This window comes from Chenopodium quinoa, unplaced genomic scaffold (assembly GCF_001683475.1).
Source record: "Chenopodium quinoa cultivar QQ74 unplaced genomic scaffold, ASM168347v1, whole genome shotgun sequence".
In the NCBI taxonomy this organism is placed as follows: domain Eukaryota; kingdom Viridiplantae; phylum Streptophyta; class Magnoliopsida; order Caryophyllales; family Amaranthaceae; genus Chenopodium; species Chenopodium quinoa.
The window spans coordinates 5125766-5141419 of record NW_018743212.1 but is presented as its reverse complement, the minus strand read 5'-3'; the positions used below and the strand labels follow the sequence as shown (position 1 = coordinate 5141419).

Below are 15654 nucleotides of genomic sequence, written 5' to 3'. Positions count from 1 at the left end.
TGTAAATGTGGTCAAAATTGATATAATTACCCTATTTTTGTATATAGTGACCTCTAAGTAAATATTGTAAAAATTGATATAGTTACCATATTTCTATATATAGTGACCTCGGTGCAAATGTCATCAAAATTAGTATAACTTGATATAATTACCTTATTTTTGTATATAGTGACCCCTGGGTTGTTTTACACCATCAGATTATCTAGTGAACATCCAATGGCTAAGATTGCTTGTTTTTAGTTTTCACCATAAGCTCTGTTTTTAGCGGAACCTCCCCGTATATATATATATATATATATATATATATATATATATATATATATATATATATATATATATATATATATATATATATATATATATATATATATAATAACTTCAAATATAAGTTACAAACATAATTATCAAAATTTTATTTCAATTTAATTATCTACACAACTTTTAAGGTCATGGTCATATCCTAAAATTGTTATGAATATCAGTGTTTACAATTTTCTTCTTTCCATATTTTCTTGAATTAGTTTTTCAATTATGGCTTTTTTTTTAGTTATTTCAATTTAGATTATAAATTTATTAAATTTTCTTTTAATATTGAGATTGAAAATCAAGCTTGATTGAAATCTTGCTAACTTATGTTAAATTACTGTTGTCAATATTTTTGTTTAGCTTCACTTTTTTTTTATTATTTTTATTTTTTAATGTGTTTTTTGGTTTTACTTTTTGATTCTTTATATATGGTCATATTTTAGGCATTTTAGATAAACATTGTTCTTTTAAAAGATAATAACAACCAACAAAACTTTCCATTAATTTCATCCTTATTGAGCAAGATATTGAAATTTTTATTTTTTTTAATATAAAATAATAAATAAAAAAATATTAATTAATTAGTTATACATATCTCTTTTTTTTTTATTTTTTTTTATTTAATAAATTAGTAATACATATATTTGTTTAATAAAGGAAATCAAATTATTTTGTACTTGCACTTAAATTCCTTCTTTTTGGCAGAAAAAAACGTGTTCGGTTGGAAGTCGGCTATTTTTTTCCCTATTAACCTAATTCTTTACTCCCCAACACTTTTATATAAAGAACACAAGTTTATTTGTATTGTACGTTTTTTTTTCTGGCGATTTTTCTTAAAATTAAAAAAATACTGTCACATAGTATTTCTTAAGCAAACAAATAAATCAACAATGACCACAAAATTTATGAATCATCCTGCCCTAATCTCCGATCATATTTTAAATTTTTCTGTTCCAATCTCTCATCAGGTTTTCGGTAATAATCAAGGTTTAAATTACTTTGCTCCTATTGTAGATCATGCTATCATTAATAATCGAGGCGAAAGGATCAAAAGACAAAAAATAAATCACATGTTGAATTCATGTCCGCATCTAAATATGACGAACAATTGTTGTTTATCTTGTGGTAAGACGTTGCTTGCGCCTTTTAATTACAACCCTATTGATTTTCGTGTTCACGATAATTCAAAAGTTGGCTCGCTGTTGAATCAAAAGAAATTATATCTAGTTCTTGATTTAGATCATACGTTGCTTAATTCAACTCGATTAGATAAGTTAGATTTGGAAGAGGAATACTTGAAGACTCGGACTACTCAAAATTCTTCAAATAATGACTTGTTTATACTAGATAAATTAGGGGTCATGACAAAGTTGAGGCCGTTTGTTCATAAATTTTTGCAAGAAGCAAATAAGATGTTTGAGATGTATATATACACCATGGGGGATCGTGCTTATGCCTTAGAGATGGCAAAGCTTCTTGATCCTGAAAATCAATACTTTCAAACAAGAATTATATCGCGAGATGACTGCCCTAACCAAGATCGAAAAGGACTAGATGTTTTACAAGTACCAGAGAAATTAGGCTTAGTACTTGATGATACAGAAGCTATTTGGCAGAGCAACAAAGATAATCTAATTGTAATGGACAGATATTTTTACTTTTCATCGGGTTGTCGTGAATTTGGTTACAAAAATTGCAAGTCTCTTGCTCAATTGAAGAGAGACGAGGATGAGTTTGATGGAGCACTTGCAACCATACTACGCGTTCTTACCAGAGTACATCATGACTTTTTCTACATTAACCCTCAATATGTCTCTGTTAGAGATGTTAGGCAAGTGCTTAAAACAAATAAAAGACAGGTCCTTAGAGATTGTAAGATAGTATTTAGTGCAGTTTTTCCTAGGAATTTCGTTGCTGCTAATCATCGTTTGTGGAAGATCGCAGAACAGCTAGGAGCTACATGTTCGACTGAGCTCGACTCCAGTGTCACACATGTTGTTTCAACAGTCGGTGGCACTGAGAAGTCCCTTTGGGCCGTCCAAGAGAGTAAGTTTTTGGTGAACCCTAAGTGGATTGAAGCAGCATTATATTTGTGGCGAAGACAACTAGAAGATAAGTTTCCGGTAGCAAAGTGTACTACGCGAGTATGACTTTAGTTTGCTCTTGGTAATGGTTTAAGTACAGCCTAGGATGGTTAAAACAACAGAAGTCCACAACTTTGAATTCACGACGAAACTAAACATGGTTTAAAATATGCCATAACTTTAGAGTTGCACGATTATGAATTGTCTATGTCAAATAATTAGGTAGAAATGTGTTATAATTTTAAAGAATGATATCACCGATCTTTAAAATTTAATTAGCATCATATGTTAAATTAAAATCTTCTAAATTTTTTGTAATTTTTGGTCCGAAATACTTTAAAACGGATGAGGTATAAATTAGTATCTCTTTACGATTAATTAATTTGTGGATTAGGCTAATTAATTAACTTATGAGTTGCTATTAATTAATTAGATTTATAATACTACCTCCGTTCCTGAAAGTTCGACTCATTTACTATTTATGTGGTCAAAATAAAATAACTTTGACCACATGTTATAATTTATATAATACAAATAAATTAGCATGAGTGATCTTATTAGATTCCCCTTATTATAAAGTTTTCAAATATCGACTTTTTATAATTTTCACTTATACATAGCCGAAGATATTCATGGTCAAAGATGTTCATTGAAAACCTCGCAAGTGCAAAGTGAGTTGAACTTTCAGAAACGGAGGGAGTATATCATATGACTTTATAATGTCAAAACTCGAAACCTAGGCTTAAGAATTTGGTAGTTATACTTATATTTTATTTCAATATTAATAACAATTAAAAATACATAATCAACAGGCTAAGGCATGATTCTTTGATCTTACGTTTAGATGCTTTAAACTAACTAATTATAACTAAATAGCAACAGGATTCAGAAAGTAGCAAGTTAAGCCAACATCCTTGTTCATTGTTTGTATTATATGCAACAATCCTCAAAATAACTAATTGCTCGGAAGTAATAGTCACATTTTATAACATGTTAATTATGCGAGTATCATAGCTCCTAATTTAATGGTGGTTTGTTTACTGACTGAATGAGTACGGTTCAACTAATATAAAGCGTTATAGATGTAAAATAAATTTAAATAATCATATCATATCACTAATAAATAAAGTCGCTCTCGCAGCCAGGTCACGAGACAGCGACACTTGACATTCCAGTTTTTCGCCAAGTGTCGAGCCACGTAGGCGAAAAATAGATATTATTGTGATTAGATTAGATGCCATGTTAAATTAGATTGGATAGATTTGTGTAGGATAAAAAAGTATACATAAAATAATTTATACTCTTTTGAAAAAAAAATTTATCTTTTTATTGACAATAAAATTTTACTTATAGCAACACACCACATATTATAATTAATATGAGTATCCAATTAACAATAGAATTTTACTCCTATAAGAATAACCACGTAATTATAATTATAAATATGGCTATGTATCATTAATTTTTTTTAGCCTACCACTGATTTACCATTAAAGCTTTTGAATCAGGTATTCTTCATATTCGGTTGTAATATTTTTGTGTATGTTTATGATTTTGTTAATGAAATCAAAGACTTAAAAAACTACTAAAATTAGGACACAACAGAAAATGTACAATACAAGAGAATCTTGAAATGAATTCAGATAAATGTTAGCAAGGTCTTAGAACTTTACAGGTTTTTCACTTAAAAAACGTTTCAATTTTTTTTTTCCAGCTTATTTTAAGAATAATGGAAGCAATAAACGGTAAAAGGTACCACTATTCTACATTATCAAAAGGGTTTATTTAACCATATATAATATTCAAACAAAAAAGTTTATCCTAAAATTTTATCAACAATTCAGACATCGTCCGGACACAAAATTAGTAACTAATATACCAAACTAAAATTTTAACCAGGTCACGAGACAGCGACATTTGGCGTTCCAACTTTTCTATAACACCCCAAATTTTCCTCCACGAAAATACTAGTATAATACGTATAATTATACTGTAGAGATAGACTTAGGCATATTAGTGTCGCGTGATTACGCAAGGCTACTCAAACTACTAACCAAAACCAATACTTTGCGGCGGAAATTCAAACTCTTTCTTTATTAACAATGACTATAAATAGAAACCATCGCCATAAGTACTCATAATTAAACCAAGACCAACAATCCTAATCTAGGTGAAGAACATTTCCGGGACTCCCATATGCTCAATTCTTGACTCCACCTGAAATTAGTCAACACTGCATACCATTGCGGTAAATAGGGCGAACTAAAACAAATAAGAAATACGGATTAGCAGAATATGCTAAGTACGATAAGTACATGATAAGTAAATTCAATTTATTTGCAAACATGCTTTTAAAAACCAATTCCAATGTTAATCCAATAATTCCAAAACTCACAGTTCAAAACTAATTCCAATAATATAATTCCAAAACTCATGATTCAAAACCAATTCCAATAACTCAATAATTTTATAAAACGATTTATAAAACCAATTCTTCTTTTGAAAACCAATTCCTCTTTTGAAAACCAATTCTCAAATACTCTCAAAACAATTCCAAAAACTCAATAATAATGATTAGTAAAATCAATTATTTTCGAAAACTCAATCTCTTCTCTAAGTGTGCACACCCCCTAAGCCAGTCTCCTACTATTTCAAGGCTATTCTTGAGGAAAGATTAGGTCATACAAATTCCATAGTTTTCAATGAATCCGCATAGTGGGATTAATATAATAATCATGCTTGTAAAGCTTTTTAATAAATACACTAGGCGAAAAATGTCATTTAGCACTGGTTCAAAACCCCCATTTAGCACCGGTTTTGAACCGGTCCAGATTTGAGGGATGCCAAAAACCAAAAGCATTCGCACAGGTTTAAAACCGATGCCAATTCTTAGATTTCACACCGGTTAACCGGTGCTAATAATAGGTACCCTTTTTTTAAAAAAATATAATACACTACTTTTGGCACCGGTTAATAGGTGCCAAAAATGCCCAAAAAAATTATTATTATTATTATTATTATTATTATTATTATTATTATTATTATTATTATTATTATTTTTGTTTGCCTTTTTCATCTGAAATTATCACCAGAATGTTATATATATACATAATATACTTGAAATTGATAATTTTCATTAATAACCAGTATTTTACACTTGAAAAAGAAAAAAATATAGCAGCAGCCCAATAGCAGAACAACAGCATCATAGTAGCTAAACAACAACAGTACTGAAGCAGCAACACTAAGGCTTGTGCACTATGAGCAGTATATGTTGCACCTGTCCAGCAGAAAAGCAGTGGTACAAGAACATGTAGGTGAAAGAAAAGCACTAAGGCTTGAGTACTATGACATTATATATTGACACCTTATAAAGAAGATTGCATGGTTTGCTTATTACGAATGATTTTTAACATTGGAAAGCTACAATATTAGGTAATATTAGTGGTGAATTAAGGTAACACACATAAGCTCGTAAAAATTAGATGTATCATGGAAGCAGACACATTGACACATGAAATTAAAATATTATGTGTTCAGTCATACCAATCAAAATTCAAATCAAAGATCTATTAATGCTAATTTGCGTCCAAAAAAAAAAAATACTGATTTTACACTATAAATAACCCTCTCTTACAGAATCCACCAAATCTACACCTTATACTTTTTAAGTAAATTACAAACAACGACAATCAATAAGCTTGGGACTTTAAATGACATTAGTAAAACAAAATGTTAATAACAAGATATTTTTTAATATGTTCAAGTTAAGAAAAGCATAATATCACGGACTATAAAAATTCACATCAGCAACAACAAAGTGGCAGCACCAAATAGCAATTTTACATCCCACACACAAGCTAAGAAAGAGGCCACGCACCACACAAAGAAGAAACATAAGCAGTAGCAGGAACAATTTACCCACAATAAAACGCAGCAACAAAGCAACAAGTAGCAAAATAAGCAACACGCAGCACCCAACACACACTAATACAATCATGCAACAAGCAGCAAATTAAGCTGAGGTTTAGTATGTGGAGCTTGTGATGAGAAAGTTCTAGAAGTCTGAATCAAGTCCTTCAAAGCAAATGGTGACCAATTTAGCAAGTAGCAACAACAAACATGTAAAAATCAAAGAAAGTGATTGGTGAGCCCCCCAAAAAAATTAGAGAAGTAAGTATCAAACTCACAAAGAAACAGGAGTTGACACATTCACTAGGTGATCAAGTGAGCAAATCTCCAATACAGTCCCTTCCTTGTTATTAAAGCTAGAAATATCAAATGAAACTCAGATTTCGGTCACAAACTAATACAATCATCGAATAACACATCACTGATTCAGTTACAATACAACAACCAATTTCATCCCTAGAAGAAAATATTTAAAAATATGTTATTAAATCTAACACAACCAAAATTAATAGAAATTGGGAATAAATTGAACTATTAAAAGCAAAAACTCAGCAAAATAAATATTAGGGAAGCTAATTCACTCATTGAATAATTTTTATCAATATTAGGGGAGCTAATTCACTCAATGTTGTAGGGAGCTATCAACTAAACTCTACAAGTACCACAAAGATCTACATCAATTTCATCAAAATAAAGCAAATAATTCATGAATCCATCAGGGGGTTTTTTTTTCATCCAAAAACTTCTCAAACTGTGTTACCTCAACGGACAAACCGAAGAAAATCACAGTGAGAAGTTGTACAATGAAAGTGAGTCCCTTCATCATATGGATTATCCTAGTGTAACTATTAACGGCCAAGGGACTCAACACATTATGATATCAATAGCACACGTCTTTAAAATTCATCAACCCCTAGGACTCAACACATATTTAAAATTCAAAGAATGTATGCATTTAAAGGGACAATTCATCAACCACATGGATCAAAATCAGAAGAATAATCCATAATTAAGGCCAAAACCGAAATAGCAGCAACACAAGCTCAGCATAGGCAAAGGCAGAGACTCAACATGTGCAACAACGCCAACACAAGCTCATCATAGGCAACAACAATAAAAGAGGCTGACCAAAGGAATCAACATCAACAATGGCTGACCACATGAAGCAATAATAACACAGGATACGCATAGGTAGCAACAACAACACAGGTTGAGGGACAACAACACAACCTAACCACAGGAATCAACTGCAACACAGGCTGACCATAGGAACCGACAACAACACTAGCTGAGCACAGGAAGCAATTTCTTAATATAGTTGCATTAACTACTGAAGAATATGTTTCTTCATAATCAATCCTTGGAATTTGAGTACAAGTCTTGCCTTGTATCTAAATATTTCAATTTTCTCATTATGTTTTCTCACAAATACCCATTTGTCCAACGGGTTTTATACCTGCTGGTGTAAGAGATATTTTTCTGAAAACTTCTCGTTTTTCAAGTGACTTTAACTCAATTTGCATTGCCTCCTTCCACTTTGGCCAATCACCCCTGTTTTGGGGTTTTTTGATTTCCTGTGGGAGAGTTACAATTCCGGGACTGGTCTCCTTGCGCTTGTACCTGCAAAACAACGGAGACTCCTTGTGGTGGGAGTTCCGCCTCCGACGGTTAAGTTAGTACTTGTTTGAGGAGTAATAAGTGCGGAAATGTAAAGGTTGGGAGATTTGGTTCCTCTAGGGGATAAGTGATCAGTGTGTTTAGGTTCTCTAGGTGAGAGTAATTAATTGCTCAAAAATCCCCCTTTAATGAGGATTAATGAAGGTATTTATATGCCTTGGGATGCATGCCGGTCCTAGGTTTAGGTCAACCTAGGGCTGATTGGGCTTCCACAAGACTTTGGGCCTAGGTGGCCGGTTTTCCCATTGGCATAGGGGAGGCCACGTGTCGTGACATAAGAGGTCCAAGGTGGACTGGTCATCACTTGACACGTGGCAGGCTCCAATTGGTCCATGTGGTGGACACTTGGCAGAGCCTGAATGGTCCACTTGTCAGATGATGATTGGTAGGGAAAAATCCCCTAATCATTTGCCCCTCACAGGTGGCACGTGACTGTTCACTTGTCACTTGTGACAGGTGTCAGCCTGTAACAGGCGACGACCTGCTACAGGTGTCGCCCTATGACGGGCCGAGCATTTTTCCCGCTCATTTTTTGAATTCAGAAGTGACCCTTCGCATTCTCATTTTACCCTATATAAGGGCATATTGACCAAGTCTTTTGTTCACATTTGCGAACTTTTTCAAGAGAACTCTCGGACCCCTGAACTTGAGCTCTGACTTTCTGCACGACTGCTTTTACCAGCTGCCTATTTTTTGTTGGACGCCTGTTCGATCAAGCTTCCTTTCAGAATTTAAGTTTCAGGTAACCGTCTGTTCCTTTATCCTTTTTCTGTTTTGCTTTTGCACTTTTTTCTTTCTTTTTTGAAAATGAGACCTCAAAAGCATCCGGCACGGCCTAGGTTAGCAATCAACCGGTCACCGGGGACGGTTGAGTCTAGGACTAGGGGTGCCGACTGCCCTGCGGTACTTCAAACTTTGCGCAAGTCCCGGATTCCAACTGTCTTTGTATCTATGCAGGACAATATGGCAAGAACAAAAAAGACAAAGAGGATTGAAAACTCTTATGGCTCCTCTTTCCGGGTTCAGATTAGTGAGCTTTCGGACCAGCCGCCTGATACTGTAGGGACCCAAGGTGGCCCTTTTGCCGAGAGCTCTGAGGAGGGAGCTAAGGTAGCCCCATCCCACTTCACTTTTGACTTGGCCAGTCAGCAGACGGCCCCTGAAGAAGAAGAGGGGTCGGCCCCCTCAGGGAGAGGGGAGGAGTCGGACTCTTCTGATAGCGAGTCTGACTCTAGCTCTTCAAGCCGCCTCTCTATAAACTAAGAGGAAAGGCATTCTCGTTTGCATGAGGTGAGACTGTCTCATGCGGCTGAAAAGGGGGACGACTGGTCGGAACCATCCGCCTCTCATAGGGAGTTGAATACTCCTTAGTACTGTCATGTCCCAAAGGGCCGAATCAAGGCCATGAAGGAGCGAATAGACTCTTTTCTATCGGACCATGTGATGGGTCCTAATTTTCAAGTTTTTGTGCCGGATGCTGAAGATGCCGTCACCTGGCCAGCTGGAGCCAGCTATGGGGACGCTTGCTTTGGATGTTATGAGGTGGCCATTAAGGCTGGTCTGCGATTTCCCTTGCATCCGGCCGTTCAAAAAATCCTCGATGGATACGAGGTGGGGCTATGGCAGTTAGCCCCGAATTCTTGGTTCAACATCCTTGGCTATGTAGCCGGGTGTGAAATGCATGGGGTGGAGCCGAATTTTGAGGCGTTCACCCATATGAATTACCTCAGCCGAACCCCCAAAGCAAGCGGCATCGGCTGGTATCAAATAACGAGCCACAAAGGCTATCTGATGACGAGGGGCAAAGAAAATAAATGGAAGGATTAAAGAAACACCTTCCTCATCATTGCCAGCCCTGACAAGCTGCTGAAAAAGCGCTACAATAGGTGGAACAAGGATCCGCCTCTTCTAGCAGGCGGTCGCAGTATGCCGCTTGTCCCCCTCAAGGCTAGGGAAGAGATCCTTGATCGAGGACTCTTCAAAGTAGAGATCAGGGCAAACTCTACTACTGGGGTACGAGAGCAAGTGCCCCTAAACTGCGTCCCAAAGTTTCAATGGCTCTATGACGAGTATTTTTTTGGCCTCCTGTGGCCTTAGCAGTCGGTTCTCCAGAGGTAGCCGGCCTCTTGAACATATGCACACATCTTTGGCCTTGCTTTCGAATTTTTTCTAACTGTTAGCGGTTTTATTTTCAACTGAAGCTATGAACCACATTTCTGCGTCAAAGAAGGCGGCCGCCTTGCTGCGAACCTCCATCATGCAACAGAAGCGGACCTCTTCTGATTCTCTTGCCAAGGAGACGCCCATAGTGAGTTTCTGATCTTTCAAACTGTGCCTTGAAAGTCTGCTATTAGTAATATTAACCATTTCGTATTTTTCGCAGGCGGGCACTTTCAAACCCTCTTCCTCCCAACAGCTGAACTCAAAAGTTCGGAAGACAACTGCTGGGAGTACGCCTGGATCTGCCAGGAAGCAGTCGGCTGACAAACAGCCGATCACCCCACAAAGTGGGGGTAAACCATCACAAGTCCTTAGGGACATTCGGCCGCCGAGAGGTATAATATAGCTTTGCTAGACTTAAAACTTTTTCTTCAATGTTTTCTTCATTATTTTGACCTTTCCCTTCTTTGGATGTAGAAGGCCCTCAAGAACCAGACTTGGTAAAGATGGCCAAGTCTATGATCAAGGCTATCCCTCTAGAGGAGAGGGATGCGGTCAAGGGAGTCAGCACCCTTGACTTAGACGGCATCATGGGTCTCCTATCTGAGGTAGACTTAGAATTTTATAATATCAACCTTGCCTGGCGCCTGTTATTTTCAAACCTGGCGCCTGTTTGGTTATTTTCAAATCTGACACCTGGTTTTCTCTTTTTCAGACCTTGCTGCGAGTACACGGCCTCCGTAGGCCGATAAGCGCCAAGAATAAAGAGGTAAAGGCTGCTAAAGCTATGGCCGCCTCTGAAGTTGATAAGGCAATGTTTCAAATTGCCCAAAATGAAATTTTGACAACTGATATTCTTTATTATTAGGTGCAGGCCACTTCCACTATCCGCGCTGAGTTGGAGGCGGCCAAGAAGAAGAACAACGAGCTGGAACAGGCGGTCAAGAGCCTCAAAGATGAGCTGCGGCCCCTTAAAAACATTGCCCATAAGGCTGAAGGTCTTCAGACGTCTCTTGACACACTCAAGGAGCGCCTGGAGAAGCAGGAGGCGGCCATCACCAAAGATCTTAATGCGAAGGCCGAGGCTGAAAAGATGGCTTTAGTTCAAGCCATGATGGAGGACTCGGCTCAGATTATGAAGATGACCTGGACAGCCCTTTTCCCAAAAGCTCACTATGCTGCGTGGGAGAAAAAGTTCAACACTTGTACTGAAACGTACAACCAACAGATCATGAGGCAGGCGGCTGAGGAAGACGAGGCGGTTGACTCCAGCTTAGAGGAGTAAGAGGAGGAGGTGGCCATGCAACCTATTGAGGTGGATGCGCATAAAGCTCCTGCCCCTGAAGGCGAGTCGTCAAAAGAGGGGGCTTTGAAGAATCAAGCACCCGATGCTAAGCTCGATCAGGCGGAAGTTGAAACTCAAGCTCCTCCCAATGTTTAAAGCTTTCATTTTGTCAAACTTTTCTCCGGCCTGCGTGCCGTTTGTTCTTGTATCACTTTACCCGGCTAGGGGGCCGGGGTTATTGAATATTTTGCTGGTCTTTATGGCCGGCTGTTTATATGAATTCGACGACCATCTTTCGGTCGTCTTTGATCACGGAATCTTGTTTCATGATTTATTTTTGCAAAGTATAGAGGATCCTACTATCCGCTTGTATGTCATACCGACTGCTTTGGCTAAAATTGCGAACAAGTACTAGGTACCGACTGCCTATGCCCCTTGACGACTGGTTTTCTTGGTTCCAAGTTAGGCGATCAGTCGGCCATTTCCCCAGTCGGACCCCCAACTTATTTTAGGAAATACGTTAGGTTTGTTTAACCTTTTCAAGTTAGAAAGGAACAGGCCGCTTATAACCAGCCCACCTGTTTGTTAAAATAGGAATAGTTCTTGAGTCCCTGTTTGCCAAAAAGCAGTCGACCTACGAACCAGATTTTCAAACATGTTTGGTTTTGAAAAGAAATCATCTTAGTAGGGGTCGTGGTACGAGAGCTCTGGCTCGCCTTTAGACAGGCGGACTCGTCATACCTTTTGAATCCTTACTAAGTATGAGAGTGACTTATGAGTAATCTTTGAGGTTACCCATTCGTCAGCTTTTATGCTTGAGTAGTAGAGGTACCAGGCGGCAGAAGCCGGCTGATCCCCTTGATTCGCCAATTTTTGTTGGCTATTTACTCAAGAGGTACCGGCTGTACTTATCCCAAGTAATACAGACGGCCATCCGATGCGGATGTTAACTACTAACGCTTGTTTTGTTTAGTGTTAGAGTTATCCTTGTCTCAAAAACGGCTACGTGATTCCCCTTGGGGACAGTCGTCTAGGTGCCGTGTAATTAGTTTATAGAGCAATGTTCCACCCAAAAGGGAGCTGCTTTCTGCGACGAATTTCATCTGGATGGATGCCGCCGGACGCCTGCTATGATGTTGGGACAGGTCGTATTAGTTTGAGGATTGGATCAGTTGGCTGGGCGCCTGGTCTGATCATTCGGCCATAGGCCTTAGGTAGTTCATGGCAAACTAAGTATAGGAGAGTAGCCGACTATATATAACTACAGGCGCGTACCCCTCGTAATTTGAATGCATATTTGAGTAAAATGGAGAGAAGCCGACTGTTTTACCAGTTGGCATGCCCCTCAATAGATGAAAAAAATGGGGAGTAGCCGGCTGCTCATGGAGCAGGCGGCTTACCTCTCTAAGTACAATACTAATGAAGCAAAATAGCAAACTTTATTAGTAGCTCTTGGCTATTTACATCATTAAAAAATAATACTTCTTTAGATTATCTACATTCCAGGTTCGAGGCAAGGGTTGGCTGTCTCGTGTTTCCAAGCGGTAGGTGTCGTCCCTGACCTCTTCATAAATTCGGTAAGGTCCTTCCCAATTGGGAGTTAATTTTCCTAACTTATTAGCCCTACCGACTGCTTCCATCTTTCTTAGTACAAAGTCCCCCACTTTGAGTGGACGCCTGTGCACCCTTTTGTTATATGACCTTGTCATTCTCAGGCGGTAGATTTCATGGCGCAGGGCTACATTGCCCCTTCGTTCTGGAAGTGAGTCCAATGCCAGGCTCATGGACTCCCAGTTTGCCTCTTCGTCATACAACATTATTCGAAGAGTTGGCTCGTAGTGTTCAATTGGAAGAACATCTTCTGCCCCATAAGTTAGGAGGAATGGAGTTTCTCCAGTCGACCCTTTTTCAGTCGTCCTAATGACCCAGAGAACATGTGGTAGTTCATCTTCCCATAGGCCGCCTGCTCGTTCAACCTTCTTCTTAAGACCGTCTGAGATGATCTTATTGAAAGCTTCTACTTGGCCGTTTTCTTGAGGAAGGCCGACTGATGCAAAGCAGTGTGAGATGCCTTGGTCTCCCAGCCAATTTTTGAGAACAGGTGTCTCAATTTGGGGACCATTATCAAAAACCATAGACATGGGCACCCCAAACCGAGTGATGACATTTTTCCAGATGAATGAGATCACATCCTTCGTCTTGATTCCCTAACAGCCTCAGCCTCAACCCATTTGGTGAAGTAGTCGACTGTAACAAGTATGTACTTCCTGCCGCCTGTAGCAGGCGTATAGGGACCTAGGATATCCATGCCCCACTTAGAAAACGGCAGTGGGCTATGGATAGCAGTGAGATCAGTAGCCGGACGATGGATTAACTTGCCAAACCTCTGGCACTTGTCACATTTTTTCACCATTTCCATGGTGTCTGCCTCTAAGGTAGGCCAAAAGTAACCTTGCCTCCTTGCTCGTTGAGCAAGCGACCTGCCGCCTACATGCGAAGCACAACACCCTGAATGCAGGTCTTCTAGGACCTCTCGTCCTCTTTCTGGGGTCACACACTTTAAGAGGGGCAGAAGATAACCCTTCTTAAAGAGCTCACCCTTGCACATTTCGAAGCTGGCCGCCCGTTTTTTCAGCAGGGCCGCCTGGGAGTGATCATTCGGCAAGGTGCCGGATGTTAAATATGCTCGGATGTCGTCCATCCAAGTTGAGCTTCTGTCAAGGATTCCAATAGGCTCTTCTTCGATACTTCTCTTCTCCATAACTTCCCAGCAGACGGTTCTTGGAGTATCACAGGAGGCCGAGGAGGCCAACTTTGAGAGAGCATCCGCCTGGTTATTTTCGGACCTTGGTACTTGAGTTAGATGAAACTCCTCAAGTGACCCGACCGCTTGTCGTACCGCCTGCAAATATTTAATCATGGCCGAATGGGTTGCTTCGTATTCGCCGTTATACTGACTTACTATCAACTGTGAGTCAGAGCAGGCGTCTATTTTTCTTGCCCCAGCCGCCTTGCACATGCGGATTCCAGCAAGTAAAGCTTCATATTCCGCCTCGTTGTTCGAGGCTTGAAAATTAAAATGTAGAGCATACTCATACCTGTCGCCTTCTAGCGACTAACATATGACGCCTGCTCCACAACCATTTGAGGTGGAGTTCCCGTCCACATAGACCTTCTAGACTTGGTCTGGAACCTGAGAATCCGAGGGCCGAGTCATCTCTACAATAAAATTAGCAAATGCTTGCCCCTTTACTGCTTTTCTTGGCTCAAATGAAATTTCAAGGCTCTGAATCTCTATCGCCCATTTGATCATTTGACCTAACGACTCCATAGTTGTCAATGGCCGCTTGATTGGCTGATCTATGTATACGACGACTGAATGTGCCAAGAAGTAATGCTTCAATTTTCTAACTGCCATAAAGAGAGAAAAACCAAATTTTTCCACTAGGGGGTACCTCAACTCAACATTTTTCAATACATGACTGACAAAGTAAACCGGGAGTTGGCAGCCGTTTCTTTCAGCAAGGAGGAGGGCACTTAGAGCATGGTCAGACACTGCGAGATACATGTAAAGCACTTCTTTGGGAAAGGGACTGACCAACCTTGGTAAGGAATGCAGATGGACTTTTAGTTTTTGGAAGGCCGCCTCAGCATCCGGCCCCCATTCAAACCTTACTTTCTTCTTTATTTCCTAAAAAAAGTAAAGGCACTTGTCGCCTGATCGGCTGAGAAATCTTCCTAGGGCCGCCAGACAACCTGTTAACTTCTGAACCTCTCGGACCGTGCGAGGCGACTACATGTCGATGACCGCCTGCACTTTCTCATGGTTCGCCTCTATACCTCTCTGATTAATGAGGAATCCAAGAAACTTCCCAGACTCAACCCCAAAAACACATTTCTTGAGATTGAGCATGACATGGTGCCGCTTGAGTGTGGTGAACGTTTCTCGGAGGTCAGCCAGATGGTCTGTCTGAAGCTTGGACTTTACAATCATATCATCTATGTATGCCTCGACACTCCTTCCAATTAGGTCAAAGAAGACCGTGTTTATCATTCTTTGGAAGGTGGCCGGGGCGTTCTTCAAACCAAACGGCATGACCATGTAGCAATACAGTCCTTGATTAGTGACGAAGGTCGTCTTCTCCTGATCTTTCTTCCACAAAGGAATTTGATGGAAGCCAGAGTAGGCGTCCATGTAGCTCATTAAAACGTGGCCGGTTGTTGAGTCGA

The 15654-nt window shown here is 39.2% G+C and overlaps 1 protein-coding gene across 1 annotated transcript; it reads left to right on the top strand.

Moving 5' to 3' along the window:
* Nucleotides 1-1403: 1403 nt before the first annotated feature.
* Nucleotides 1404-2456, top strand: LOC110734167 (RNA polymerase II C-terminal domain phosphatase-like 4). The gene has a single exon (XM_021914211.1). It carries the CDS (start codon nt 1404-1406, stop codon nt 2454-2456), a length of 1053 nt encoding a protein of 350 aa, XP_021769903.1.
* The last annotated feature ends 13198 nt before the right edge of the window (nt 2457-15654 follow it).

Excerpts from the sequence above, each read along its gene's own strand:
- LOC110734167 (XM_021914211.1), top strand. The coding sequence starts at position 1,404 with ATGACGAACAATTGTTGTTTATCTTGTGGTAAGACGTTGCTTGCGCCT.